Source organism: Theobroma umbraticum, unplaced genomic scaffold, assembly GCF_002168275.2.
Source record: "Theobroma umbraticum cultivar Fairchild unplaced genomic scaffold, ASM216827v3 scaffold_204.0, whole genome shotgun sequence".
Taxonomy (NCBI): Eukaryota; Viridiplantae; Streptophyta; class Magnoliopsida; order Malvales; family Malvaceae; genus Theobroma; species Theobroma umbraticum.
Window position 1 is genome coordinate 3,347,311 of NW_018397267.1, and position 26,006 is coordinate 3,373,316.

The 26,006-nt window shown below is 36.1% G+C and overlaps 4 protein-coding genes and 1 pseudogene across 6 annotated transcripts; 2 read left to right on the forward strand and 3 right to left on the reverse strand.

Moving 5' to 3' along the window:
- Positions 1 to 74: 74 nt before the first annotated feature.
- LOC110424551 (GDSL esterase/lipase At5g45670-like) lies at positions 75 to 3,112 on the reverse strand (annotated as a pseudogene).
- An 876-nt stretch (positions 3,113 to 3,988) lies between these two features.
- On the reverse strand, positions 3,989 to 5,976 carry LOC110423797 (GDSL esterase/lipase At5g45670-like). The gene is made up of 5 exons (XM_021438165.1): positions 5,602 to 5,976; positions 5,253 to 5,377; positions 4,903 to 5,148; positions 4,558 to 4,813; positions 3,989 to 4,448 (listed from the first exon to the last, which is right to left on the reverse strand). The coding sequence occupies exons 1-5, from the start codon at positions 5,834 to 5,836 to the stop codon at positions 4,225 to 4,227; spliced, it is 1,086 nt and encodes a 361-aa protein (XP_021293840.1). The 5' UTR covers positions 5,837 to 5,976; the 3' UTR covers positions 3,989 to 4,224.
- Positions 5,977 to 9,463: 3,487 nt separating this feature from the next.
- LOC110423798 (adenine phosphoribosyltransferase) lies at positions 9,464 to 10,646 on the reverse strand. Its single transcript, XM_021438166.2, is given in 4 exon segments — positions 9,464 to 9,736; positions 9,843 to 10,122; positions 10,124 to 10,205; positions 10,208 to 10,646. Coding segments are annotated over 4 exon segments (633 nt in total). The 5' UTR covers positions 10,311 to 10,646; the 3' UTR covers positions 9,464 to 9,568.
- Positions 10,647 to 12,169: 1,523 nt separating this feature from the next.
- Positions 12,170 to 19,231, forward strand: LOC110423795 (alpha,alpha-trehalose-phosphate synthase [UDP-forming] 1-like). Its single transcript, XM_021438164.1, has 18 exons — positions 12,170 to 12,578; positions 12,666 to 13,023; positions 13,120 to 13,217; positions 13,297 to 13,685; positions 14,845 to 14,959; positions 15,086 to 15,187; positions 15,346 to 15,496; positions 16,035 to 16,123; positions 16,487 to 16,535; positions 16,640 to 16,740; positions 16,829 to 17,016; positions 17,315 to 17,432; positions 17,566 to 17,742; positions 17,812 to 17,934; positions 18,022 to 18,109; positions 18,238 to 18,368; positions 18,448 to 18,546; positions 18,620 to 19,231. Exons 1-18 carry the CDS (start codon positions 12,528 to 12,530, stop codon positions 19,016 to 19,018), a joined length of 2,826 nt encoding a protein of 941 aa, XP_021293839.1. The 5' UTR covers positions 12,170 to 12,527; the 3' UTR covers positions 19,019 to 19,231.
- Positions 19,232 to 20,730: 1,499 nt separating this feature from the next.
- LOC110424762 (subtilase family protein) lies at positions 20,731 to 25,833 on the forward strand. Of its 3 annotated transcripts, none has more exons than XM_021439436.1 (10): positions 20,731 to 20,899; positions 20,973 to 21,165; positions 21,263 to 21,457; positions 21,671 to 21,788; positions 22,562 to 22,615; positions 23,471 to 24,032; positions 24,119 to 24,216; positions 24,346 to 24,703; positions 24,824 to 25,037; positions 25,136 to 25,833. In XM_021439436.1, the coding sequence occupies exons 1-10, from the start codon at positions 20,810 to 20,812 to the stop codon at positions 25,666 to 25,668; spliced, it is 2,415 nt and encodes an 804-aa protein (XP_021295111.1). In that variant the 5' UTR covers positions 20,731 to 20,809; the 3' UTR covers positions 25,669 to 25,833. The 3 variants fall into 3 exon arrangements, with proteins under 3 accessions (XP_021295111.1, XP_021295113.1, XP_021295112.1); XM_021439438.1 differs by having other exon boundaries at positions 20,983 to 21,165; XM_021439437.1 differs by lacking the exon at positions 22,562 to 22,615 and having other exon boundaries at positions 20,733 to 20,899.
- Positions 25,834 to 26,006: the final 173 nt, after the last annotated feature.

Here is a 26,006-nt window from a genome sequence, read left to right on the forward strand (position 1 = left end):
TGGTTGTGAATGACCATAAAAGAAATAATCCAAGACTACATTAACAAGTTGTTTCCATGACTGTGCAGCTAATATTCTGGTGGAGTAAGCGCTACATTCTGCTGTTTCTGTTTTAGCGAAGAGCATCTTAGTATTCTGTCAGATGAAAGCTACCAGTATCCTGAAAATGCTATAAGGCAGGAATTCAACTTCCCTTACATGGAGGACTGTAGTACTACTCTTCTGCCATGCTTTAGCTATGTCGTGTGTGTAAGACTGATAAGTTTGTTTGTCAGACAAGAAGTCCTCTTCCATATGTTTATGGCATGCACTAGGATTCTACGAAGGTTAACCCTCATGAGTTCATCATGACATTTCTCAACCTATCTGAGATATATATATATATATATATATATATATATATATACTTATATTTCTCATATATGCTTGCATGTCTATATTATCTAGGGGTTGGTTTACTAGCATCATAATCTCAAAATTTTGAGTTGAGTTTAAAGGTTAGGAACAGCCACGAAGACAAGATTTTTGTCCTTGAACTTTCAGTCTTTCTAGTTTAGAGTAGTAGAGGTCATTAAGACAAGATGTCAAATGCCTGACATTTTAGTTCTACACAAAGAGCTGTCCTTAAGACAAGAATTAGTAATTCAAGCTCTGCATGTGCCCTAAATAACCCAATATTATTAGAATGAACTGTAGCTTTTAATTAGTTATTGGTAGCTCAGACTACCTGGCTCTAGGCACTAATTAAAAGCTTGTTAAAGTTTTCATTTAGCATATGCCTGCCTGAGTAGAAGAGGTCCTAACTTTTGCTGTGGACAAAACAAATTACAGTCTTGTTTACTGCTCAATGACCTCTCAGGTTTAGTTTTCATTTAGCATAATTGTTTGACCTGCCTGAAAATTAGTATATATTCAAAAATCTAAATTCAAAATCTCATCGTGCATATAAGTCAGGCATGTTTATTATAATTAACAAAAAGCTTGAGCAATAGCTAAACAATTAATTATCCATATTTTCACCGAGGCTATTTCCTAGTGGTCCAATTCTCAGTCATATTGAACCAATGAAAATGAACTGTAATTCACTTCATATTGCTCGTTAGGGAGTTACGCCCTTAAGGTTCTACATCATATGTACCATTAGTCAAAATGGAAAAACGAAATACAAAAACAGCAATGATTTCATCACAGTTTTGAGAAGATAGCAACATCTCCTTGCCTACTGGTGAGTAATCAGGGTATCAGGTCAGGAATACCCAAAACCATTTGTGTCAAAAAGACCGTGGAGAGAAGTAATTTGGCTTGTTGCAGTTACAAAGTTTGCAGCTTCGGAAGGATGAAAAGAATCAAAGAAAATGAATAAAGTCCTGTTCCTATATGGAGCTGCGTTGGGACACATTGACCAGTTTCCTTGACGACATCACAGCATCCAGTGATTTTATAGTTAGTACCTGAGATTCACAAGAATAAACGTTAAGTTATGACCAAAAATGGAAAAACAATTGGTACAATACAAGAATGAAACATGTAATGTTTGTTACATATTGAAATGAAAACTTTGATAAATGTTAAATTCTAAAATGAGCATTCAATCAAAAATTGAGATCGAAAATCAAGAATCTATACTACACCTGATATAGAAATGTGTTTAATCAACCCCCCAAAGTTATCCAAAAAGATAAACTTTGCATCCTTGAATTTTTCATGAAGCTCTTCAACGAGGTGCTTGAACTTGTCATTGAAAAGTCGGACTGCATTGTTCATTTCCTCCACACATAATTTGCCATTTGTTTCATGAGAAGCTACTGCATCTGGGGTGCACCCTATTGGTCCCAGTCCACTCAAGGCCACCTTCCTTGCTCCTGAACTATAAAAAGTCTAACAAGGAACAGCAAAAGAAGCTGATTGTCTATAATGGAGATATGAAATTTCTATGTTGTTAATCGATTTGGGAGAATTGATTGGCAGGCTTAGAGTACCGTTGACTGCTGAGAATATTGCTCGATAAGAATTGTGGCATATTGCTCGGGGATAAATTCTGTGCTGGTGGAATAACCAGGCTTGAAGTAATTGTTAATGTAATCATTGCTTCCCATTTCAACTGAATATAAGCACTGGTTCAGGTGCTTGGTTGCCGAGTCTTTATCTTTAAGTATGCTAACAATGCGTGAGATGGTGATATTGTGATTCTCTAAGTGCTTGTTTAAGCCAATGTTAATGCCCTGTGACAGAAAAACTCATTAGAGTGGTTACTTTTGGCTTCCTTTGAGAGCATTGTTGATCATTTTCAAGTCTCTGAACGTGGCCATGCATGTGTAGGGTATCAGTTTACCAATTTTGTCCCAGTTTCATCACGAATTCCTGCTGAGCCGGATGCATAATTGACACCTTAGAGTATCTCCTCGCCCTTAGCAGTAGTAAAGGGTGGAATGAAATTCTTAAAACCCAAATATTGAGCTGTAATCAGAGGAATGATATATATCCTCTAACATTAATTGAAAAACAAACATATAAAAACGGAAATGAAATGCAATGTAACAGGGTCAAGGAGTCATAATTTAACAAACACCCAGATCTGCTTAATGAAAATGGAGTCAGTAGACAGAGAGGAAGGGCAGACCAAAAAAATTTGGAACAGTTCGACCATTGGAAAACCTTCCAGTGGGTCCATGAGGAAAGTCAATTCCATAAGGTGGGTAATTGGATTTAGCTGAAGTAGAAAGGTCATTATTATTTCCAGGATCAACCAAAGAGTCTCCGAAGAAACAATAACAGGGCACTTTTGGTTTCCGAGGTTCGATTTGTTGCAAGTTTGAAACCCCCAGGAGAAAAAGAATCACCCCAAACAGTTTCTTGTTACACCCCACATCCAACGTGTCAAATCTATAAACCAAGTTCAGAAAAGAAAGAAGGAAAACAAAGATGAAGCAAAGAAATGCAGGTTGATATACAACGAGGAAATTAAATGGCAAAAATGAGGATTGACTGTGAGGTTAGGAAAGAAACTGGGAGAAGGATCCGTACGTGAATAGCAAAAGCTTGGGGTTTGCTTGCGATGCGCCATAGCATGCCAGTCTATTGTTCAAGGCTAATGGCAAACATACTCTTTCATGTGTAAGTGACCGGAGATTTGTTTGGGGACAAGCATCCTGATGGGGGCCCAAATTTTCGTGTACGAACAATGACATGGTAGTATCATTGACATAAACTAATTTTTCAACAAGTGTTCTGTTTTTTTAAAAAGCGAAAAGGGTTTGAGAAAAGCGGACCAAGCGAAAGAAGATGGGCCTTAGGGATTGGCAGTTCTGGTCCAAACTTTGGACTGGATAACAATTAATTTGTTTCAATTTTTTTTAACTTAAAATATATATATTTATATGTATTGCATAATTACTTCGCAATCTTCATATATGATTTAAATAGCAAATGTACTTTGATAGGAACATGCTATAGATATTCAACTTAGAAACATCACGTAATTTTACATTTTTGAATTACCGACATAATTTGATAATATTAAAAAAGACCGATTAATATTTTTAATAAAACATTTTATCAAAAACTCTAGTTAGTATATCAATAGTTCCGTCAGAAAAACTTATGTCATTTATTTTTTTTATGTTTAATTAAATATCAATCAATTTTTTACTCATCGATCAAAATTTTGTCAATGTTTTGTCATCGTTTTATTATAAATTAAAATTCATGCATCAAAATTCAATTGAAATTTTTAAATACGTAACTTAATTTTGATTTTTTTTAATCCCTTTTCCTTTATTCTATTTTTTTCTCTTCTATTTCTGTTTCCTTCCCACCCTTGCCATTGTCAAGTCCATAAATTCACCACCAACAAGACATCTTTAATTCTTTATATTTGGTTGAATATGAAGATCCTAGAAGAAATCTTTCTGAAGAAGCAATATTGCAGAAAAAAGAGGGCTGCAATTATTGTAGTTCAGAGTATCATATGATTTCTACTCACTCTCAGTGGTCCAAATTCAAAAGCCATTAGCATTACAAACCAAAATTTTACATTACTTTCACAAAGATACACCCACAACATAGACTCTGATATCTGACATCCTAATTAATTGCCACATCCCTTAGAACGATGACACTAATGATTGTAACAAAATTAGAAATACACAAAAAGAGTTTGAATCATATGAATAATTATCTATTTTATAAATATTTATTATCCCATCAAAAACTTCATCTCCATCTTCAGAGCTGGGCAAGACGCCGGATGTCGATCGGGTAAGCGTCAGAGGAAGATTGAGCACTGTATGATCTCCTTCCAATGATCACATTGGCAGCCTCACCTGGATGAAAAGCATCCCAAAACAGGTACTCATTCCTGTTTTGGCATGGGGTTTGGTAAGGCAAGCAGGTAATTTGCCCATTGTTCCTCCCAACACCACAACACCCTGCATTTGTCACCTTGAAACCTGACATTGACCAAGGTAAATTACATTAGTTATTGGTATTAAAGATTCACTTAAAGCCTATTTAGAGTGTCCATAGGTACTCATTTAACATTTTTCGGATGTTATTTACCGTAAGCTGCAGGGTTGCTTGTTATGTCTTGGAAGATTCCATAAGCATTAATGTAGATGAATTTTGCATCAGAATCGTTGTTGTTGAATTGATCAACCAGAGCTCTAAGCTTGCTATTGAAAATCCGGTTGGCAGCGTTGATCCTCTCCACACAAGTTCTACCATCTCCACTATTTTGAGCAAGTTCGTTTGGGCTGCACCCTATCTGACCCAACCCAATCAGCACAAACTTCCTTGCACCATAGTCGTACAAATCCTTGGAACATCCACAGCATTTCATTATAGCAATCAAATTAAGGAGCCTGGTGCTCGGTGGGAAAAAGAAAATGGAAAATATATACTAACTTGAAGCTGCTCAGTGTATTGTTGAATGAGAAGATCAGCATATTGCTCGGGGTTATATTGCCTGCTGGTTGAGTAAAAGGCGGGCATGAAATAGTTGTTAAGGTAATCGTTGCTGCCCAATCCGATTGAGTAAATGCACTTGCTCAAATAATTTGCTGCTGTGTCTTCATCTCCTAGCAAGTTCACCACTCGCGAAACTGTTTCTCGGTAATTTCTGACTTGCCCGCTGAAACTGATCCGACCTCCCTAGTGAAGTTTGCAGATAGAAGAAAATTTAGTTTGGATAATGATGCAACATAGTTATAGGTGATTAAAGAAACTATTCAATGTTAAGCTAGCTAGTTCATTACCAGTTGCTGTCCAGTCTCTTCTCTGATTCCGGCAGCCGCGGATGCATAATTAACTCCTCCCAGTATTTGTCTACCACTTGCGGTTGAGTAAGGAGGAATGTAATTGTCAAAGCCCAAAAGTTCAGCTGTAGATAGAAGAATATTGTTAAAACGACAACACGCCATTGCACTACTGTTGTCACTTTTCAGATTGAAGTTTCAAAAATTAACCATGCAACAATCAACTCTGTAAAATCGTTATCTTATCTGGTCTATTCATTCTGTTGCTTTCAAAGAGACCCTAGTGAAAGAAATCGAGTGTAGTCAAACAGATGATGAAGAGAAAGAGATTAGATAATTAGGAGCTCACCTATGACATCGACAGTAGTTTTCCCGTTGGAAAACCTTCCGGTCGGTCCATTAGGGAAGTCAATCCCATAAGGCAAGTAATCAGCTCTAGCCAACGACGACAGTTGATTATTATTGCCATTGTCCACCAAGGAATCCCCAAAAATGAAGTAGCAAGGAACTTGCGGCGCCCCTCTAACCCCAAAGCTCAAATTCAAAACCAACACCACCCCAAGCACCCCCCACCATTTATCCATTATAATTACACAAATTGTAAGAATCAGAAGCTCAAAAAGAATTATGGAAATGTGTGGAGTGAGCGTAAGGGAATGATGGTATCTGGTGAGGAATATAAATGCCAACAGGTAAGTATATATGCAGAGAAAAATGAGTGCACATCGAAGCTACGTATTCAGTCATCAAAAGACAAGGCAAGTGATATTGTTTTTAGCTTTTACAGTTGAAGGAGTAGGTTAGACGCATTAATTTCACGCGGAGATAATGTGAGGAGTCTGTTCCCCAAGGCCGGTTTTGCATTTGCACCTCTCTCTCAGCTTTGAATTTCTTGCGGAGTTCGATTTTACTCGAACCAAAGAGCTTGTCGGTCCACACAGTAAGCTCGTAAATAGTACCACATATTTATCGTTTCTTCCTTTTAGTTCTTTATTTGTCTTGTCTAAAGAAGTATGAATGTATGATCATCATCATGATTATGGAAAAAGGCAATTCTCCTAGTGTTACGATTCTACATATTGCTATAGATTTGTTTTAATGACACTAATTAAACCACCAAAGGGCCACACTGATAGTGACAAACAGGAATAATACACGTTGAAGGAGAGGCTTTAATGATGTAATTTTGTACTATAATGCAAAATTTAGACAAACTTATAGTACCCAACGTCTCTCATGCATCAAGTTTGGACTTGGTTTAACTCCATGAGAGAGAGAGAGAGAGAAGAGAGGAAAACCATGTCCGGCTTTGAATCGTGAACTACCAATTAAGTGATCAAGAGTTCGATTTTTCATGATCCCAAGGCTTTTCATGCATTAATGCTAGCCATTACTTTATCTTAATTTCTGAGTTACATATAAGAAAATTTGGAGTTTCAGTTAATTAGCATATGTTATCTATGGTCAGTGATGATTTCGTTGATCTGCATTAAAGTGAAGCTTTTACCTTCTTTCCCACGACTCAATTTTATACGTGATGATGATGATAGGTTTCTGGAATGGAGTAATCAATCATTTTCATAGATCAATTACATCCTATCCTTATAATCAATGGAAAAGAAAAAGGTAAATTAGATTGCTGCCCTAATTAATGCTCTACCAACCCCATTGAATGATGATGTGCACATCGTTTAATGGCCCATTTTACTCACATTTTGCTGTTAATTAGCTTTCATCCTCACGAATTCAACGTCTATAAGCTACCCCAACTGCGGCCTTTTCACGATAGTCAAATCGCCAAAAGCTTGACATCTCATCAACTCGGTCTGTGGAGAAGAAAAATGGCTACTCAGTCACATGCCATTACACTGAGGCACTGACCAGAACCTCTTGACTTGTGGTCCTATTCCTGGAAGTGGCAATTGAGCAGATTCCACAGGTTTGAGTCGGGTTCTTCTTGGATTTCGGGTTATTTTGCACTCGAATTCACTTTAATTCAAGTAAAATAAATTTTTATGTTATTCTGAAACTCATATAAATTATAGATATTTTTGTAAATTCGAATGGGACAAATAATTTCATCTTTTTCGTAGTAGATATCATTGATTAATTTGACAAATTTATGATAAAAAATTTAAAATTTAATAAATTGATAAATATTTGTATAAATATTTATGATATAAATGACGTCATAGTTTTATCTACACTATATACTCATTATTAGTATTTTATGTGCTTCCATTTTTATTTTTTATTCATTATAATTTTTTTTAGTAATATTTTCAATTTTTCTGGTTTGGTCATTAGTATCAACATTAACATTAGATATAATCATATAAACAAATGTCCAATTAGAGTGAATAGTAGATATTATTAAAAAAAATACCAATTAACATTCATAAAAAAAATACATACTTAGTAAAAATATATAATTCAATGAATCAATTAATTGACCTAACATTAATACTTATAAATTATAAGAAATTTGAAATCATAATATTTAAAATATTCAAATTAATTAATCTAAAATTATAATCAATTAAAAAAACCTTCCGAAAATTTCCTAATTTTTAATTTTCCACATGATTATTTACATTTGGAATTAAAATATTCAAACATCAAATTAATACTATCATTTTATTTGATTAATTATTGTAAATAATTAAGGTAGCAAAAAAAAAATCGTTTGGTATTCATATATAGTGTCTTCACTTAACTTCATAATCCAACTCAAATATTCAACATTGAAAAGGTTGAAAATAGATTACTATTATTATTATATAATAATTATAAATAATATCATTTTTAAAAAAATTAAAAATGTTTATCATTTATTTATTTACTATTGTTGACAAAATCATTTAATTACAATGTTTATTAACTTTAAATTGGATCGATTTAAGATTTAAAGTTGTTTTATATTCAATTCATTTTAAATTAAAGTCGTGTGGTACTATAACACTCTTTGGGCTTTGAATTGAAACGAATTCCATTTCGGATCGATTTAAATGGGATTCGGGTTTTATCAATTTTGCCAAGTGCCTATTCCTACATAGATTAGTAACACCCTTTCGGCTTTTCCTATTTATTTTGCGTTTACTTTGATCTTCTCAACTCAGTGCCTTACAGGAAATTGAATGAGAAACTGAACAAAGGTCGCTTTTTGAAAGGGAAACATTTACTTCAATTCAAAACCAAGATAATAAAAATGCAAATTCGACGATCAAGATCTGGAGCAGCAATGAATCTGACGGTGCATATACGTATGTCTTGAACTATGAAACAAGCAGCTAGAGTCATTAATGCTAGTAGGTAGCCAAATTTAATGTGGGAGAGATGAAGTCATACCGAGTAACATGGGTCTTCCAGGGCAACCCATTGGTGCACATCAGCTGTGTACTGGCTGGCTCGTCGTTGACCTTCAGCGTCGGTCTTATGAATTACAAATGCTGTGAAGAAAACGTTGATCATCGACATCCATGGAGGATGGAACAATAAGTTGGGTACCATGTGAACGGTTTTATATATATTTTCTAGTGTAAGTATGCGTTGAATCCTTAATTTCTTCCTACTTTCCCATCCATATCATCTGCGACATAATGAAGATGCATTCCAACTCTATATTGAAACTGTACTTCAGAATCAATGTATCATCTACCTTGCGATATGTGGGTTTGGATAATTTCATAATTAATAGGAGTATAGTTGAAATGAACGCAAAGACATTTATCGACTTGCGGATATGATTATGTCCAGATAGCATGTTTTGACCTTTTTTAATAATTTTTTGATTCAACCGACCACCCGCCACATGACTTATTAATGACCATCTCTTTTATGTTATGAAAATGGCAAGCCGCTTCTTTGTTTATATACGGGCAAGCAAGAGACAAGGCAGCCCAATACATGTTATCCACCACTTGTGGGTTCAATTTACTAACATCATCTACCATAAAACCAGGCGCCTTTCGTTACTTGAGGGTTTGAGGTCCTTCACCTTTAGAGGTCTTAGCCCAGGACCCATGGGCTGAGCACCACGTCAACGGTTTGGAGTTTTAGTTAATATCCGTTTGGCGTTGAAACGTGCACACGCTGCTTGCATAAGATGCACACTCCCGCGGCGCGCACCCATGGGCTGTACACGCATGGGCCGGCCATGAACTGTCTGGAGTCCACGTCACTTAGGCGGTTAAATATTGGTTGAGACTTGCTCAATAGGGGAAACGTTATTTTCATAACTAATCTTTAAAATTAAAAAAAAAAAACACTGAAATTATATTACGCAAAAGGGGTCACAATAATTATGTCCTCCTTTGTCACAACTCTTGGGAGTAATCAGAAGCAGAATAAAACTGCGAAGATAACTCCTTGAAAATTTGAACCAATCCTTTCAAGTCATTACTCCCTATTTCCAAGCAGTCCCTCAATAAACCTCCTTCAGCTACTTCTCTTTCCACTGTTTCAACCACTTCTCTTAATGCCCCCTGCCCAATTTTCCAATACATGCAACCAAAATTAAATTAAATAAATTAAGTAATTAAACCTTTTTTAAATCTTTAATTTCATTTTTCTGACAAAAAAAAACCGTACCGATCTTTTGAACGCTTTGAGGAGGCGGTTCAACATCCGTTTCGAAACCGCGAGGGCATTGCCGTAATTCCGTGCGATCCAGCTAGCCCTCTCCATCTCCGAGTTGGACCGACTCAACTCGCCCAACATCCTCCCTAACTGGTTCAAATCCGATACGACGCCATGGATCTCCCCGTCATTTAAATTACCCCTCCAGGCGTAGTTCCAAACGTAGTCCCATCCCACCGACCACGCCGCGCCCCAAAACCCCACCCTTGCCATTGCTCCAGCTTCTGCGACGAAGCCTTGCCCGGGTAGAGCCAGCCGCGTCCCCGCGTGCGGAACGTAAGTTGGCCACGCGCGTCAGGAGGGAGTGGGAGAGGAGCATAGGGATTTGTATTGAGAGTAAGAGAGGGAGTTTACGGGTTGTGATACGGTGGTGGCGAGAAGGAAGAAAAGTAGCGCGCTCGCGCGTGGTGGTGAAACCATGGCCGTCGATTCAACGCGGTTAAATTTTTGACAGTAGACGAGAACTCCCGCCGTGATTTTTCTAGGGGAGACGAAGTCGGTGAATGGAGGCCGCAATAGGGCCTCTGATTGGACTGGGCTCACTTAAATGGATCCATTAAGATCCCAAATTACACAAAAGTGAACTTAGATATCTGCTTTCTTCTTCGCCAACAATAATTGAATGAAAGCAACAACAGAGAGTCTGAAACAACGAAACAATGTGTCCCATAGACCCATACTGTATTAACAATTAGACTCAACAGAATTATACAAAACTGTGATTGAATTCATCAGACAGCTTTTTAAGGCTTAAATTTGTACTACTCATTGAAAAAATTTGCAATCATTTTGTTTTGGATTTTTGGGTGCCAAATTGCAAAATCATTGTGAGGGTCCATAATTAATAATTTGAGTTTCTGAGAGTAAGAATTTCCTTTCACGTGGACTTCTATCGAAATCTTCTGGCCACCAATGCAATCAAAGAAAACGCCACTTTGCCTATCTTAGGAATGAAAACAACGTGACCTGCAAAATTTCTTCACATTCTATCCTTTTCCAATGCCGCCTCATTGCAAACATACATACATATATATATATATATATATATATATCATTTGCTGCTATTATAACTTTCTTCTTCCCTCAAGCTTAGCCAGACAAGATTTGCCAATGTTCTTCTGCTTTCTACATCAACCAGATATTCCCTTGATTTTCTTTCTTTTTCCCTATTCATTGTCATTGATTAAAATTTGTTCTTATCATGGTAAGTACAAATTCACAATCGTCTTTCAAATATCTAAGAGACGACTATTTAGTTGGGTGAACCAAATCGTTAACTTTTTTTGAATTAATTTTGGGATTACTTAGACAAATATATATATATATATATTTCAAATTAAGTCAACTTTAGTCATAATTTGCTTTGAAAATTATAACATAATAAATTTGGTATGAATCAATTCCAATTTATTGATTAATCAAGTTTTAAGGTCAAGAATGGTTGAATTTCTCAATGAATTTTCCATTCCAAAATAAATATTTGGTTACTTTAATGATTTGTTGTAGTGAATAGTTTATACTCCTTAAAGCATAGAAAAAGGAATTTTTTTCCCAAATATTCAAATTAATTCTCGAAATTTAAAATCGTTTTCATTGATTTAAAAAAACAAAAGAAAGAAAAAATTATCTTCTGATAGTTTAGATTTTTCTACGAATATTGACAAAATACAATCGTATATATTTTTTACTATGGGAAAAGTGAGTGATTGTGACTCAATATATATGGATCTCTTTCAATTTCACACGTGAAGAGTGATGTCTAATATCTAAATTGGGGATAAGTTTTTTTTTTTTTAGTTCGAAATAATTTTTTATAAATGATTAAATAAAAATTAAAAGCGAAATAGTGAAAGGCTTTGTTACGTAAATCAAGTGTAGATTATCAACTTATTTTATATTTTTTTTTCATAAATTCAACTAATGTAAATATCATACGCTAAGAAATTTATATATAAAAAAAATGACTAATTAATCTGCAATAGTCAAAATATTAAAATCCAAATCTTCCATTCTAAGCTAAACTATATAAAAAATGGCACGTTCCCCGAACGAAGAGGGGCCAGGAATCAAGATCCTTCCAGTTTTACGAATCTCAATTTTATAAAGCTGGCATTTTTATTCGTAAATTATAAAAAAAAAAGAAAGAAATATCATGACGTGATATACATAAATATAAATTAAATTCGAGTAATGACATATTAACTCAATTGGTAATAAATTATTTGTTTTGATTCTATTTAATGAGAAAATATGATTCCTAATATACGCGTCGACTTATCTCTTTGGGATTTTTCTTTGAAAAAAAACACACACAAACACAAATTCCAAAAAGCAAAGGCTTGGCAAAATCCTGGTGAGGTGGTTGCTGCATGGCCTAAGAAGAAAATGCAAGAAAAAGGAAGCCGGTTGGCCTCCTCTCAAATGGCAAAATGGTTTGGATAACAAAATTCTATGGAGATGATGCTGATGATATAAATCTGTCTGTGTATATGGTGATAGATTTTTCTCTTTTTCTCTGAACTCTTTGGCTATTAGTTTTGGCAGCCACAGCCTTAGCCTCCCAAAATATCCGCATTTTGCCAACTTGCTCTCTCTTCCTCCTCTTCTCCGTATTACCCTTTTTATTCATCCCCATGAATGTCAATTTCATCCCAAGAGATCTGCATTCTGCGTAAAGATAAGAATCTGGTAAATGAAACGCACACTTTCTTTTTTATTTTCTTGTGTTATTGGTTTTATTTGTTTGTCATTTGTATATTTTGTTTGGTTTGTTAGGCTTTGTTACAAACCAACGGAATGCCAGGGAACAAATATAACTGTAGTCCTGGCACACCAAGAACGCGATTGGAAAGGCTTCTTAGAGAAAGGGAGTTGAGGAAATTCAACAAGTCTTTAAATGAAGGAGAAGCAGAGTCATCAACCAATGATCCTTTCTCACCCGATGCTGAAACTTCAACTTGGTTCAACGATGAAGAATCCTTGGAAACGGTTTCAGCTGGCAGGGTTTCTCTCGACGGTTCCAAACAGCGGTTATTGGTGGTCGCTAATAGGCTGCCGGTTTCCGCGGTTAGGCGAGGGGAGGATTCATGGCAACTTGAGATGAGTGTAGGAGGCTTAGTCACTGCACTTCTTGGTAAAAATGATCACTTCAAAGCTTTTACATTGCGGTCTTTTTCTTGTTTGAAAATTCATTTTTCAATTGTTCAGTTGCCATGTTTTGTTTATGAAGGTGTGAAGGAATTCGAAACCAGATGGATTGGTTGGGCTGGTGTAAATGTCCCTGATGAAATCGGACAGAAGGCATTGACTAAAGCTTTAGCTGAAAAGGTTACTCCTATCTTCTTATGTAATCGGTAATCTTGAAAATGAAGCATTAGTGTTTAACTCTGTGCTTTGCTTAATGCAGAGATGTATACCGGTATTTCTTGATGAAGAAATTGTTCATCAGTATTATAATGGATATTGTAACAACATATTGTGGCCTCTGTTTCACTATCTTGGACTTCCACAAGAAGACCGCCTTGCAACTACTAGAAGTTTTCAATCTCAGTTTGATGCTTATAAGAAAGCAAACCAGATGTTTGCTGATGTGGTCAATGAACATTATGAAGAAGCAGATGTGGTTTGGTGCCATGATTACCACCTAATGTTTCTTCCAAAATGTCTCAAAGAACGTAACAATAAAATGAAAGTCGGTTGGTTTCTGCATACTCCTTTTCCATCTTCCGAAATCCATAGGACACTGCCATCTCGATCAGAGCTGCTGAGATCTGTTCTTGCTGCTGATTTAGTTGGGTGAGATCATTTTGTTTTCTGGCATTATACAGAAAAGCAAATGCTATTATCTTGGTTTTCTTTCTATGTTTATGTATTGGTATTGATTTCTAGGGTATCTGAATTGAGCTTAGTTTGCATGTCTAGGAAGGTATTCAAAATTTCACTAAATCTAGTACTAATAATGTACTTTGGATTTGGCTGAGCAAAGCTAGTGGACCTTAGGCTGGGATTCGACTCAGGTTTTATCCCTTCCCTTAATGACCAGCAGAAAGGTAATAAATAAACATGAGAACAGAAGGAAAGCTAACATTGAATCACATGTGTCCTCTCTGCAGAATCATGAAGTTTCAAGGTTTGTTTTTCTCCTTTCTTTGATACCAAACCATCATCTTTAGCCAATATATGATACCAAAAGTTATATTCCTTCTGCCTGAATGTGCCAATAAACAATAGCCCAATGAGATTTTTAGCTTAGTTCCACAACCAACAGATACACTGCCATCTGGAATGATTATGCTGATACTTGATTTGATAGGTTGGTTCAGTGTTTTGTGGATATCAGTATAATAAAATAGCTCAGAGTGTGCAGCTGGTGGTTAAAAGATCATGTACTCCAACCACTTTAATAATCCATTTTCCCAAGGATATAAGGGGACTGACTGTACATGCCCAATAAAATTGAGGTTACAGCCATATGTAGCAGGTCGATACAACCCAAACAAAAATGAGTAACTTGCTCTTGTTCTTCATATTCCAAGAGAGGATTTTTATTGGTGAAATTGTTGGAAGAGAAGAACTTACTGCAACAGAAGGGAAGAAAAAGAAGTTTTGGAAAGACAGAGCTATGCATGCTGACTTCTCTAATTCCCCAGAGGTTGAATTTAGAAGCAGGGGTTAAAAATCATTTAAACTGAACCCCTTTGATCTGCAGTGCTCTGCACAAGATAGTAGTGCCCTTGATTGTCAAAAGAGATCAAATTCAATCATTCCTGTTTTGACATGTTGTGAGTTAAGCAACATCATGAACTTTTTAAACAATATGCTAAACTGTGATGTCAGTTTTAATGGACCCTGCTATAACTTTGTGTAATCTGTTTCTTTCTGCCAAAATTATATTATGTCAAGTTCTCAAGGCTACTATAGTATTGTTTTGATTGCTGGTATGTTGACCTTCCAGCTTCCATACATATGACTATGCAAGGCATTTTGTTAGTGCTTGTACTCGTATTCTTGGGCTGGAGGGGACACCTGAAGGAGTAGAGGATCAAGGAAAGCTGACCCGTGTAGCCGCAGTATGTATTGGTTGATCTTGCTCTCTTTCTCTTATTATTATCTAAACACCTTCAAAATTTTCAGTCTCCAATAGGAATTATTCCTTACCACACCTTCTTTCATTTCTTGGGAGCTTGAAATTACAGTTTCCAATAGGAATTGATTCTGATCGGTTCATTCGAGCTCTTCAACTCACTCAAGTCCAAGATCACATGAAAGAACTGAAAGAGAGGTTTGCTGGCCGAAAGGTAGCGAATACTTTCTTTTTCTCCCACTCTTTTTCGCATCTTCTCTGCCTGATATTTGTTGATGTATTGGGCATTTGAAAATCTTATGTTTGACTTAAGAGAAACAGACTTGCAAACTGTTTATCAGTTACTTATTGTTAATGTTTCATAATGGTAAGGTAATGTTAGGCGTTGATCGGCTTGATATGATCAAGGGAATACCACAGAAGATTTTGGCGTTTGAAAAATTCCTCGAGGAAAATCCTAATTGGCGTGATAAGGTGGTTCTCCTGCAAATTGCTGTGCCTACCAGGACTGATGTTCCCGAGTGTATGTTTCTTCACAAACATTTTTCCTCTTTCTGTTAGATTCTTGAAACGTTCCCTTAAATTTTGCAACAAGAACTGCCAAGGCATTTGACCATTATCACAGTCTATCTTAATAATACACTAGCATCTCAAGATGCACTTCTCATTTGTTGATTTGCCCTCTTATTATGTCATGGTGACTTTCATAACAATGAATTGTTGTGTACATGATTAAAATTGAGGATGCAGCACCAATCTCATCTTCATCCAATTGTTTTGTATAATGAATGCGTTTTGCCTGAGTCATTTATTGCTTGTTTACCACCACTATTATTCTGCCTCCATTTCAGTCCTTTTTCATCCTTTTCTAGGCGCAGTTTACCCTGCTTTAAGAATTAGGTTGTGCTTTTCAGAATATCATTTCATTTCATTTGCTGATAATTGGATGTTTCTTTGACTATGTTGTCATTATTTGTTAGCTAACCTTAATGTTGCTTTCAACCCTCTCCCTCTTCCCCTCCTCCTCAAAATCTTACATGTTTGTTTTCTTAATTTCATAGATCAAAAGCTTACAAGCCAGGTCCATGAGATTGTTGGGCGCATTAATGGAAGATTTGGAACTCTTACTGCTGTACCAATACATCATCTGGTTTGCCTTTACCTTATTTATTATCTTTTTACATCTGTCACTAGAGTATGATAAAGGAACTTAACGAATGGTTTAATGCTCACTGTCAGGCCTACCAATGGTCTATTTAGTTGATTTAACTTGCAGCAAATATTTACACTCTCTCAGAGAAGGAGACATCAAACAATTTTTCTTTTTTCTACCCCCTTTCTTTTTCCTGAATGGATTATATTTTTTGCTGCGGAAGATGAAACATTCTCCATCCTTTGATATCAGCTTTGACATGCCTCAATAAGTTTTGAGCTCATATTTTCTGGACTTATGTCCGTTATTGTTGATTGACAATGTGAAGATTTCTAAAGAGCTTTCCTTACTCTTTTACAGGATCGTTCTCTTGACTTTCAAGCATTATGCGCACTATATGCTGTTACTGGTACTGACTTATGTGCCATAACACAATTTTGAATCACTATTCTTTGTTTTGAATGATAACTTTTCTTAGGCATGTCCAATCGTTTGGCAATTAAAATTGTGCAGATGTTGCTCTTGTAACATCTTCGAGAGATGGAATGAACCTTGTGAGCTACGAGTTTGTTGCCTGCCAAGCTTCCAAGAAAGGGGTACTTATACTAAGTGAGGTACTTAGATATGATTTATCTGGTTATCTAATCTCTTTCCAAAGTGCGAAGCTTAAATTTTCATAATAACCTCTCTGTTTATTTCTAGTTTGCAGGGGCTGCTCAGTCTCTTGGTGCTGGAGCCATTTTGGTTAATCCATGGAATATCACTGAAGTTGCTTCTTCCATCGGCTATGCTTTGAATATGCCAGCTGATGAAAGAGAAAAACGCCACCACCATAATTTCATGCATGTGACTACACACACATCTCAAGAATGGGCTGCAACCTTTGTAAGGTGTTGATCATATATCTCCGTCCTGGTATTTTCTTTGCTGAAAACATAAGAGAAGGAGAGACCAGTGCTTATGATGTGACAGGAAGAGTGAAAATAAGGCCTTACTTTCAACCCTTTCCTTTCATTTTTTTGATATTAAAACAAAATAAGAACACTAATTTACTTTTCAAATTCTTGGAATTTAAGTTGTAGAATTTGAACTCTCCATAATGGATGATTGGGTGGTTTCCCTTTTGCTTTGTCTTATGTCTATCTCTTGTTTCAATTGTATTATACTCTCTGAAGCTGACTTTTGCAGTGAACTTAATGATACCATTGTTGAAGCCCAATTAAGGTTAAGACAAATTCCACCAATACTTCCTATTGAAGTTGCTGTTGATCGTTACTCACAATCCAATAACCGCTTGCTGATACTGGTATGTTCCTTTATTTAACACTGTAGAAAGAGCCCCTGGTCTCTCTCTGAACGTTTGAGGAAGAGAAAAGAGGGGAAAACCGTTACTTATTATTTGCATTTTCACTTTCATGATTGCACTTCCATGTTTACAGGGACTAAATGCAACTTTAACTGAACCAGTGGATACCCTTGGGAGGAAGGCCAGTCAAATTAAAGAATTGGAGCTTAAGTTACACCCGGATTTACAAGAACCCTTGAAGAAGCTTTGCGATGATCCAAAGACAACAATTGTTGTCCTCAGTGGAAGTGACAGAAGTGTCCTGGATGATGTATGCTTATTTGTAATTTTTCTAACTATAATCCTGTTTCTATCTGTGAACTAATAATTTGCCCTACAGAACTTTGGTGATTACAACTTGTGGTTGGCAGCAGAAAATGGGATGTTTTTACGAGTAACAGGGGGAGAGTGGATGACAACAATGCCAGAAAATTTAAACATGGATTGGGTGGACAGCGTTAAGGTGCATACATTAGTTAGATTAAGTTTAGTATAATCCATGTGGAGTTCTCCAGGCTCCGGACTTTCTGATGCTTATTCCTGATTTCAGCACGTATTCGAATATTTTACTGAAAGAACTCCTCGATCTTATTTTGAGCTCCGTGAAACTTCACTTATATGGAACTATAAGTATGCAGGTCCTCGTCAATAACCTTCACTAATTTCGTATTGTCCCTTCTATATAAATAATCACATTATACTTTTAAGCTTTATATTGGTTTGTTACGTTTATTGATTTATTATCTGAACATAACTAAAAATCTAGATGTTGAGTTTGGAAGACTTCAAGCAAGGGATATGTTGCAGCATCTTTGGACAGGTCCAATCTCCAATGCATCTCTTGATGTTGTCCAAGGTAGCCGATCTGTTGAGGTTAGAGCCGTTGGTGTTACAAAGGTATCATTCGCACCTGTTCTGCTATTCCAATCAGAATCACAGCGTTGTAGTATATTGTCATGCTTTCATTAATATGTAGGGTGCAGCAATTGATCGAATCCTTGGAGAAATAGTTCATAACAAAGGCATGAAGGAACCCATTGATTATGTTCTATGTATTGGCCACTTTCTAGCTAAGGTGTGTTTCAATTACCAAGCTTTAGGTCCTATACAGAAATCTTTGGTTTGCTCACTTGTGGGATTTGATTCAGGATGAAGACATCTACACCTTTTTCGAGCCCGAGCTTCCTTCAGAAGCCCCACCACCGGTAAGACCCCAGGTACCAACACCTGTCAGGACATCCGTTTCGAAGCTGCCAGTGAGTAGAAGTGGGTCCAAGGCAGCTCGCCTTAAGAAACAACGGTCGTTGTCAACTTTAGAAAGGAACACAGGCTATCCTGTAATCGGAGGTGCTTCGCAATCAACGGTGCCCGAGAGAATGTCACTGCATGAGGGTTCTTCAGTACTTGACCTTCAAGGGGACAATTACTTTTCTTGCTCTGTTGCAAGGAAAAGATCGAATGCTAGGTATCTCCTTGGATCATCAGATGATGTTGTGAAACTCTTGAGAGAGCTGGCAGATTCATGGAGTTTACATGAAATCCTATAAATGTCTTAGCTAGCACTATTATAGTTGATGAAGAATTTTGATGTTGCCCAACCCATTTTCTTTCTTTATAGGTCCAAATTTTACTCTTCATAAAAAATTAAAAGGAAAAAACTTTCTATCCATTATCTGTTCTGCTCTCTTAGGAGCTTTCATGTTCGAGTGGCTATTGGTATACATAGATTGCTTATAATTATTATATTTATGTTGATTGTACCAATTGACAATCAACTAACATATCTGAATGGCAAGAGCCAAGAAAAGTTAAAAGAATCCAAAGTGTTAGCTTAGCATTGAGAGGGGTATGGCAAGCATGCTGTAGGGAGGGCCTTCAATAGTTAAGGCAATCCAAAAACTGCCCACAATTTTGACAAATTTGAGCTGCAAAATGCAGGCTTGTATGCCGTATTCAAATGGGCATGCAACGCACCAAAATAAAAGTGGCCATGCACCTAATATGTCCATCATGTGGGATCAAAACTAGAAAGCCAGAGCTTGGCAAAAAAAAAAAAATAGAAACGGAGAGATTGCGATATGCAAATTTTGCAAAGTAATTAGAAGGATAAATGAATTATAAGCCTATGGTTTGAGTTTTTTTATCCTAGTTCTTGTGATGAAGAGATCAATTACGTTGATACCATTATGGTTTATCTCGTCATTTGAATATATATGAAATGGAATTGGTGGTCTCTTTGGAGATTATGGATAAAATTTCATCCTAATACAAACATGACCCATTACAGGTTATGATAACCACGTTAATTAGCACTCAAAAAGCTGGAACCACCTTAAAGACACAGCTATTAATCACCCTCTTTAATTCATTTAGCCTCAATGTTAGATGAATTAGGACCCAGCTTACCCTTAATTTTCCAACTCTCTCCCATACCGAACCTAATTATATGAAATTATCTATGGTGATTTTTATATAAATAAGTAGCTCAAATGAGTACATCACCTAAACCAAACAAAATCAATCTAAAAATACAAATATATAATAAAAAAAATCTCAAACACCACTTGCCTAACAACATTTAAAAGATACAACCACAAATAAATAAACATAGATATCAGAACATTAAATATGACTATATATATATATGAGAGAGAGAGAGAGAGAGAGAGAGACAGAATTAGCACAACCATACATATTTTATACTACTATAATTAATCAAATTCAATTTATAATAATTTATCAAAAATACATTTAAAATCATGTTCAAAAGCATTTTTTGACATAATTGAAAACATATCAAATTATATTATATCCCTAAATAGTTCTTTTATAAAAGCTTTTTTAATTATAAATAATTAAATAAATTTATTGTGTTTCTCAAAAACCTTAAATCACTAAAATCAGTAAATGACATATATTCATGCAGATGTTACTAATAATCATAGTTGTTAATAGATTCCTTTCATATCCTGCATCTCAAATAAAATATCTGTGCATACTCATGAATTTGACTTGATTGGTGCTCAAAGTAATTAACATATATATGCACAATAATTCAGCAAAGTGTTAGAATTTTTTTATTAAATAAAAAAATCATACATTAATCAATATATTAAATACTCGGATACAGTTATAATATATACACTTTTAAAGAATATTATAATAAATATATAATATATTAATAATGCAATCTTTTTCAAAAAAAAATATTAATAATGCAGTCGAAAAGAAAGTTTCTTAACGATAGGAACCTTTCAACCATAAAGCTCCATTTACCATTGGAGTTGGTACACCTTTAAACTTTTATCAAATCGTATAATCTCTTTTGCATACTCTCTATGCTTCAATCAGTAGCCATGAAGATGATCTATTGGTTCTTTCTTCCCTTGATTCTCTTTCCTCTCTTGGCCTCATGTTTAGAGAAACAGGTTTTTGCTTTCTCGTGACTTTTTTTTTTTGTCTTCTCTTCTTCCTTTCTTCTTTTAACAGTTTGTCATGTAGGTGTATATAGTTCACTTCGGGGAACACAGTGGGGAGAAAGGATTGCATGAGATTGAAGAAACTCATCAATCATATTTGTATTCTGTGAAAGAAACGAAAGAAGATGCTCAATCTTCCCTTCTTTACAGCTACAAGCACAGCATCAATGGCTTTGCTGCAGTGCTCACCCCAGATGAAGCCTCCAAGCTCTCTGGTAATTAGCAGTGCATTACTTCCTCATTCCCCTTTTTTCTCATTTCTTTCATGGGGATTCTATATAATCCTTTCTCTCATCTGTCTTTTGACCACAGAAATGGAAGAAGTTGTATCAGTGTTTCCTGCACGCTCAAGAAACTACTCCCTGCAGACCACTAGGTCATGGGAATTTGTAGGGTTAAATGAGGAAGAGGGCCTATCATCAGGGCATGAATCCAATATGGGAAGAGAAGACTTGTTGGCTAAAGCTAGCTACGGCAAAGATGTCATTATTGGAGTATTGGATAGCGGTAAAAATTATAATCTATATTGAAATATATATATATATATATATATATATGTGCGTGAACACAACACTATCTGATAATCATGTGACTACCAACTCAGTATTGCTTCTGTAGCATTCACAGAAGCTTGTCGAATATACCAATTTATTTTGGTTAATAGGATTAGATAAATATACCTTGGTATTTGATCATGGTTTGAATTTTTTTCTGATTTAGGGGTGTGGCCAGAATCACCGAGCTTCAGTGACGAAGGAATGGAACCCCTCCCAGAGTCGAAATCATGGAAAGGAATCTGCCAAGAGGGAGTCGCTTTTAACTCATCCCACTGCAACAGGTGAATAAATTTCTCTCTTTCTTTGAGGATTTTCTCCTTTTAGTCTACCTACGACCAACTTTAATCATTTTTCACCAGAATTAATTTCCTCCTTTTTTTTCTTCACTTATGAGATCAAAGGTAAAAAAATGATCTATGCAGTAGAATGAGGACCCTTTCTCTTTGGATTGATCTAGTCATTTGGGACCCATAAGTTTCTCTAGAAATCAAAGATGTTCTAATTTGCTTTAAATTATGTTCTCCTGTGCTCAGAAATTGAGTCATTTTCCAACGATAAGACATTTTCCACTTTCCATTAGGCAGTATTGGATGAAACTTATTTAAAAAGGGCGTTGGAATCTTGCATTCCAACTTTGAAACAAGAAAGCCTTTCAAAAGCTTGAATTAAGACGCGTAAATTACGCCAAAACTATACTCATCAACTTTTTTTGAAAGACTTTTTTTTTTTTGCTTCAGCATTGACCATATATGAGACCTTCAATCTTAATACCCTTGTCTCTTTCGAATAAAGTAATATGATCAATGCCCCTTGATTCTCACTTACCTCATTAAATTAATTACTACTATTATACAGTTAACTTATTGCAAAACAAAAGTTGGTAAATATATTTTTTTGGGGGGTTTATTTGGTTTACTAATTCAGTATTTTACAAGATAATCAATTGTGTATTATTGGAGGGCTGGCCTTCCGTTGACAGCCAGCACCTGCCCTACGAAGGGTTTGTCGTCTCTAGATTTGTTCATTGGATGGTAACAATGTTGTTTTGTTGAAGAAATGGCACTGATGAGCCCCAAGACTGTGCTTGTCTATTTCACAGGAAACAAAGGTAGTAATCTGACTGGTGTTTATTGCTTTTGTATTCTTGCTTTTTCTTCCTCCAATCTCGTGAACTTTGATCATCCCAATGCTCCGGCCACTGGGGTCAGTCTCTTTTGTTTTGGTCTATGTACCTAGTTCCCCTCGGCCTACCAGAAGGCTGTGGAAATCGACCTGCACTGTCTCTTTTGATTTGTTTCGTTTCAAGCATTTCCATCAGTGTGTTTGTAAAACATCATGCCTTTCACAAATTACTAGCCAGTCCTGTAACAGGGCAGGCAGTTGATTTCGTCCTTCAACAATTCAATAGAAAACTGTAAAATATCAAAGTAGCATTTAGTTGTTGCCACTGTCAAAACTGCTCCAGAACTAGTCTTGCATATAGTATTACTCATGGAAATAGATTCCAAAATATTTAATATCAAAATGCATTTGCTTACTTTTAACAAAAATTAAAATAGAAAACTTTACATTTTTAATTATAAATTTTAAAAAATAAGATTTAAAATTTAAAATTAAATAAAATTTTAAAATGTTAATATTTAAATTATTAAATTATTAATATTTTAAATTTGAATGAAAATAGACATTAAAACATCAAAAATGCAAACAGATATAAAATAAAAAATATGTTCATATCTTAATAATAAACAATTAAATTCTTAAAATTTTAATAAAAATAAAAAATTAAAAGATTAAAAAAACAAATTTATTTAAATTAGAGTAAAATATAATTTTTGTCTTTTGATATAAATTTTATTATTTTATTATTTATTCTTTAATTATTTTAAAATTATTTTTATGAATTAAACTAAATAATAAACATCTTTTTCTATTCTTGTCTGTATTCCATTTTATTACACAGGAAGATAATTGGAGCCAGATACTATGTGAAGGGTTTTGAGCACGAGAAAGGTCCAGTAAATGCGACGGAAGACTACCTCTCACCACGAGACATGGACGGCCACGGGAGCCACACGGCGTCCACCGCGGCTGGCCGACAAGTCCCCGACGTTGCTGCCCTTGGTGGGCTGGCAAGAGGCACAGCGTCCGGAGGGGCTCCTTTTGCCCGGCTCGCCATATACAAGGTCTGCTGGGCGATACCTAACCAATCAAAAGCCGATGGCAACGTATGTATGTTTGAAGATATACTTGCAGGCATTGATGACGCCATAGCTGATGGTGTTGATATAATTAGCATCTCCATTGGAACCAGTGATCCTGTGCCTTACGAAAAGGATTACCTTGCAGTCGGTGCATTGCATGCGGCGAAGCGCAACATCCTTGTGGTTTGTAGTGCTGGGAACAACGGTCCTGCCCCTGGAACATTGTCTAACCCGGCGCCTTGGTTGATGACTGTTGGTGCTAGCAGCTTGGACCGGGCATTTTTGGCACCTGTCATGCTAGGGAATGGTCGGGAAATTATGGTAAGATACGATCAGATATGTTGTTGTAAGGATTTGTTGTTATACTTTTGATTGGAGGTTGTAATTTCTTCTATTTGTCGCATTAGGGACAAACTGTTGCACCAGACAAGTTGGAAAATGAGATGTACCCATTAGTTTATGCAGGAGACGCAGTGTTCCCTGATGTGCCTCAAAACTCTACAGGGTAAGGATTTTTTTCCCTTTATTTGATAGTGTTAATTGGAGTAGAGTATAATTTATGATAAAGGTAGAATTAATTTGCTTCGGTTTCTCAATGTTATCTAATTTTTGAATAAATCGGATGTTATTTTAGGCAATGCCTCCCAGGCTCCCTTAACCCTGATATGGTCAAAGGGAAGATTGTGGTGTGCATGCGAGGTGCTGGAAGGAGATTAGATAAAGGCTTTGAAGTGAAAAGAGCTGGTGGTGTCGGTCTCATCTTAGGCAACGCAGAGGCCAATGGAAATAGACTATCATGTGACCCCCATTTTCTTCCTGCATCTGCCGTGAGTTACAAGGATGCGACTAAGATTCTTGAATACATTAGGTCTACAGAGAATCCGATGGCAACCATCAGTCCAGCCCAGACAGTAATGCATTATAAACCTGCACCCTTCATGGCTGGATTCACCAGTCAGGGTCCAAATGTGATTGATCTCAATATTCTCAAGGTAATTTGTGAATCTAAATTAATTAATCCAATGATGTCACATTTTTAAATTTAGGACTTATAGCAAATTTCTTTGTCTGTATACTATCTTTTAACATGTCTTCTGGTTTTTCTCTGGTAGCCTGATATCACGGCTCCAGGAATTCAGATTTTGGCAGCATGGAGTGAAGCATCATCTCCCACAAAGTTGGAATATGATCACAGAATAGTGAAATACAACTTTGATTCAGGAACTTCCATGGCTTGCCCCCATGTTTCTGGTGCAGCTGCACTTCTCAGAGCCATACACCCCGATTGGAGCGTTGCTGCTATAAGATCTGCTCTAATGACCACAGGTAAGAATACTTAAGGATCCGTTTATGGATCCTGAATAGTTATAACCTTGTAATTTCTAGACCTTCATTTTCTAAAACATCACATTTCTATGTCACAGCCCGGATAACAAACAACTTAGATCAGCTAATTACAGATGAAGTTGGCAATACTGCAACTCCCTTCCAATATGGAGCCGGCCATTTCCAGCCTATTAAGGCAGCAGATCCTGGTCTCATATACGATGCCTCGTATGATGATTACCTTCTCTATCTCTGCAGCCTTGGCCTAAACAAGTTGTACTCTACATTTAAGTGCCCTGAAGATCCACCTTCACCAGTCAACCTCAATTATCCATCGTTTGCAATTCCCAACCTTAGTAGCACTGTCACTATTACGAGGACAGTCACAAATGTTGGTTCCAGCAACAGTAAATACTACTTTGCAGCCAAACCGCCACCAGGAGTCCATGTGAAGGCCTCACCAAGTATTTTGTTCTTCGACCATATTGGCCAGAAGCAGAGCTTCAACATAACAGTATCCCCCAAAGATTCTGATCCCATAGCGAAGAGGTCTGCGTATGGGTTTGGTTTTTACACTTGGACTGATGGATTCTATCGTGTAAGAAGTCCCATGGCAGTGTATTTACCATAATTATAGGTTCTTCGTTTTTATGGGGCAAAGAATTGGTAGAAAACTGTGCTCAAGGAAACTACTAGTATAGGATTTGTTTTAATAATTGTATAAAGTAACTCTATTCTTTCACTAAATTTTCCCCACATTCATATGACTATAACCAAGACTTGCTCCATTTTCTCACTCTTGCATTAACTTCAAATGTTATCTTCAACTTGGAGATAACATTTCTGCTATTGATGTTTTTGTGTACCGGTTGTCTGCACTTGACTAAGAAAGGTTTGAATTGTGAGCCTTCTCAAATCTGTTATTTGCAAACAACGTTTACCACAAGAATAAAATGATTTCACTGAGCA

What these genes read in the sequence shown, in the direction of transcription:
- LOC110423797 (XM_021438165.1), bottom strand. Translation starts at nt 5,836, where the DNA reads ATGGATAAATGGTGGGGGGTGCTTGGGGTGGTGTTGGTTTTGAATTTG. An exon ending in AACTACTGTCGATGTCATAG is followed by an intron (nt 5,378 to 5,601) that starts GTGAGCTCCTAA and finishes TTCTATCTACAG; the next exon opens with CTGAACTTTTGGGCTTTGAC. An exon ending in AAGCAACCCTGCAGCTTACG is followed by an intron (nt 4,449 to 4,557) that starts GTAAATAACATC and finishes GGTCAATGTCAG; the next exon opens with GTTTCAAGGTGACAAATGCA.
- LOC110423795 (XM_021438164.1), top strand. Translation starts at nt 12,528, where the DNA reads ATGTCAATTTCATCCCAAGAGATCTGCATTCTGCGTAAAGATAAGAAT. An exon ending in CAGGACTGATGTTCCCGAGT is followed by an intron (nt 15,497 to 16,034) that starts GTATGTTTCTTC and finishes TTAATTTCATAG; the next exon opens with ATCAAAAGCTTACAAGCCAG. An exon ending in CTGTACCAATACATCATCTG is followed by an intron (nt 16,124 to 16,486) that starts GTTTGCCTTTAC and finishes ACTCTTTTACAG; the next exon opens with GATCGTTCTCTTGACTTTCA.
- LOC110424762 (XM_021439436.1), top strand. Translation starts at nt 20,810, where the DNA reads ATGCTTCAATCAGTAGCCATGAAGATGATCTATTGGTTCTTTCTTCCC. An exon ending in CCTCATGTTTAGAGAAACAG is followed by an intron (nt 20,900 to 20,972) that starts GTTTTTGCTTTC and finishes TTTGTCATGTAG; the next exon opens with GTGTATATAGTTCACTTCGG. An exon ending in ATCTGCTCTAATGACCACAG is followed by an intron (nt 25,038 to 25,135) that starts GTAAGAATACTT and finishes TCTATGTCACAG; the next exon opens with CCCGGATAACAAACAACTTA.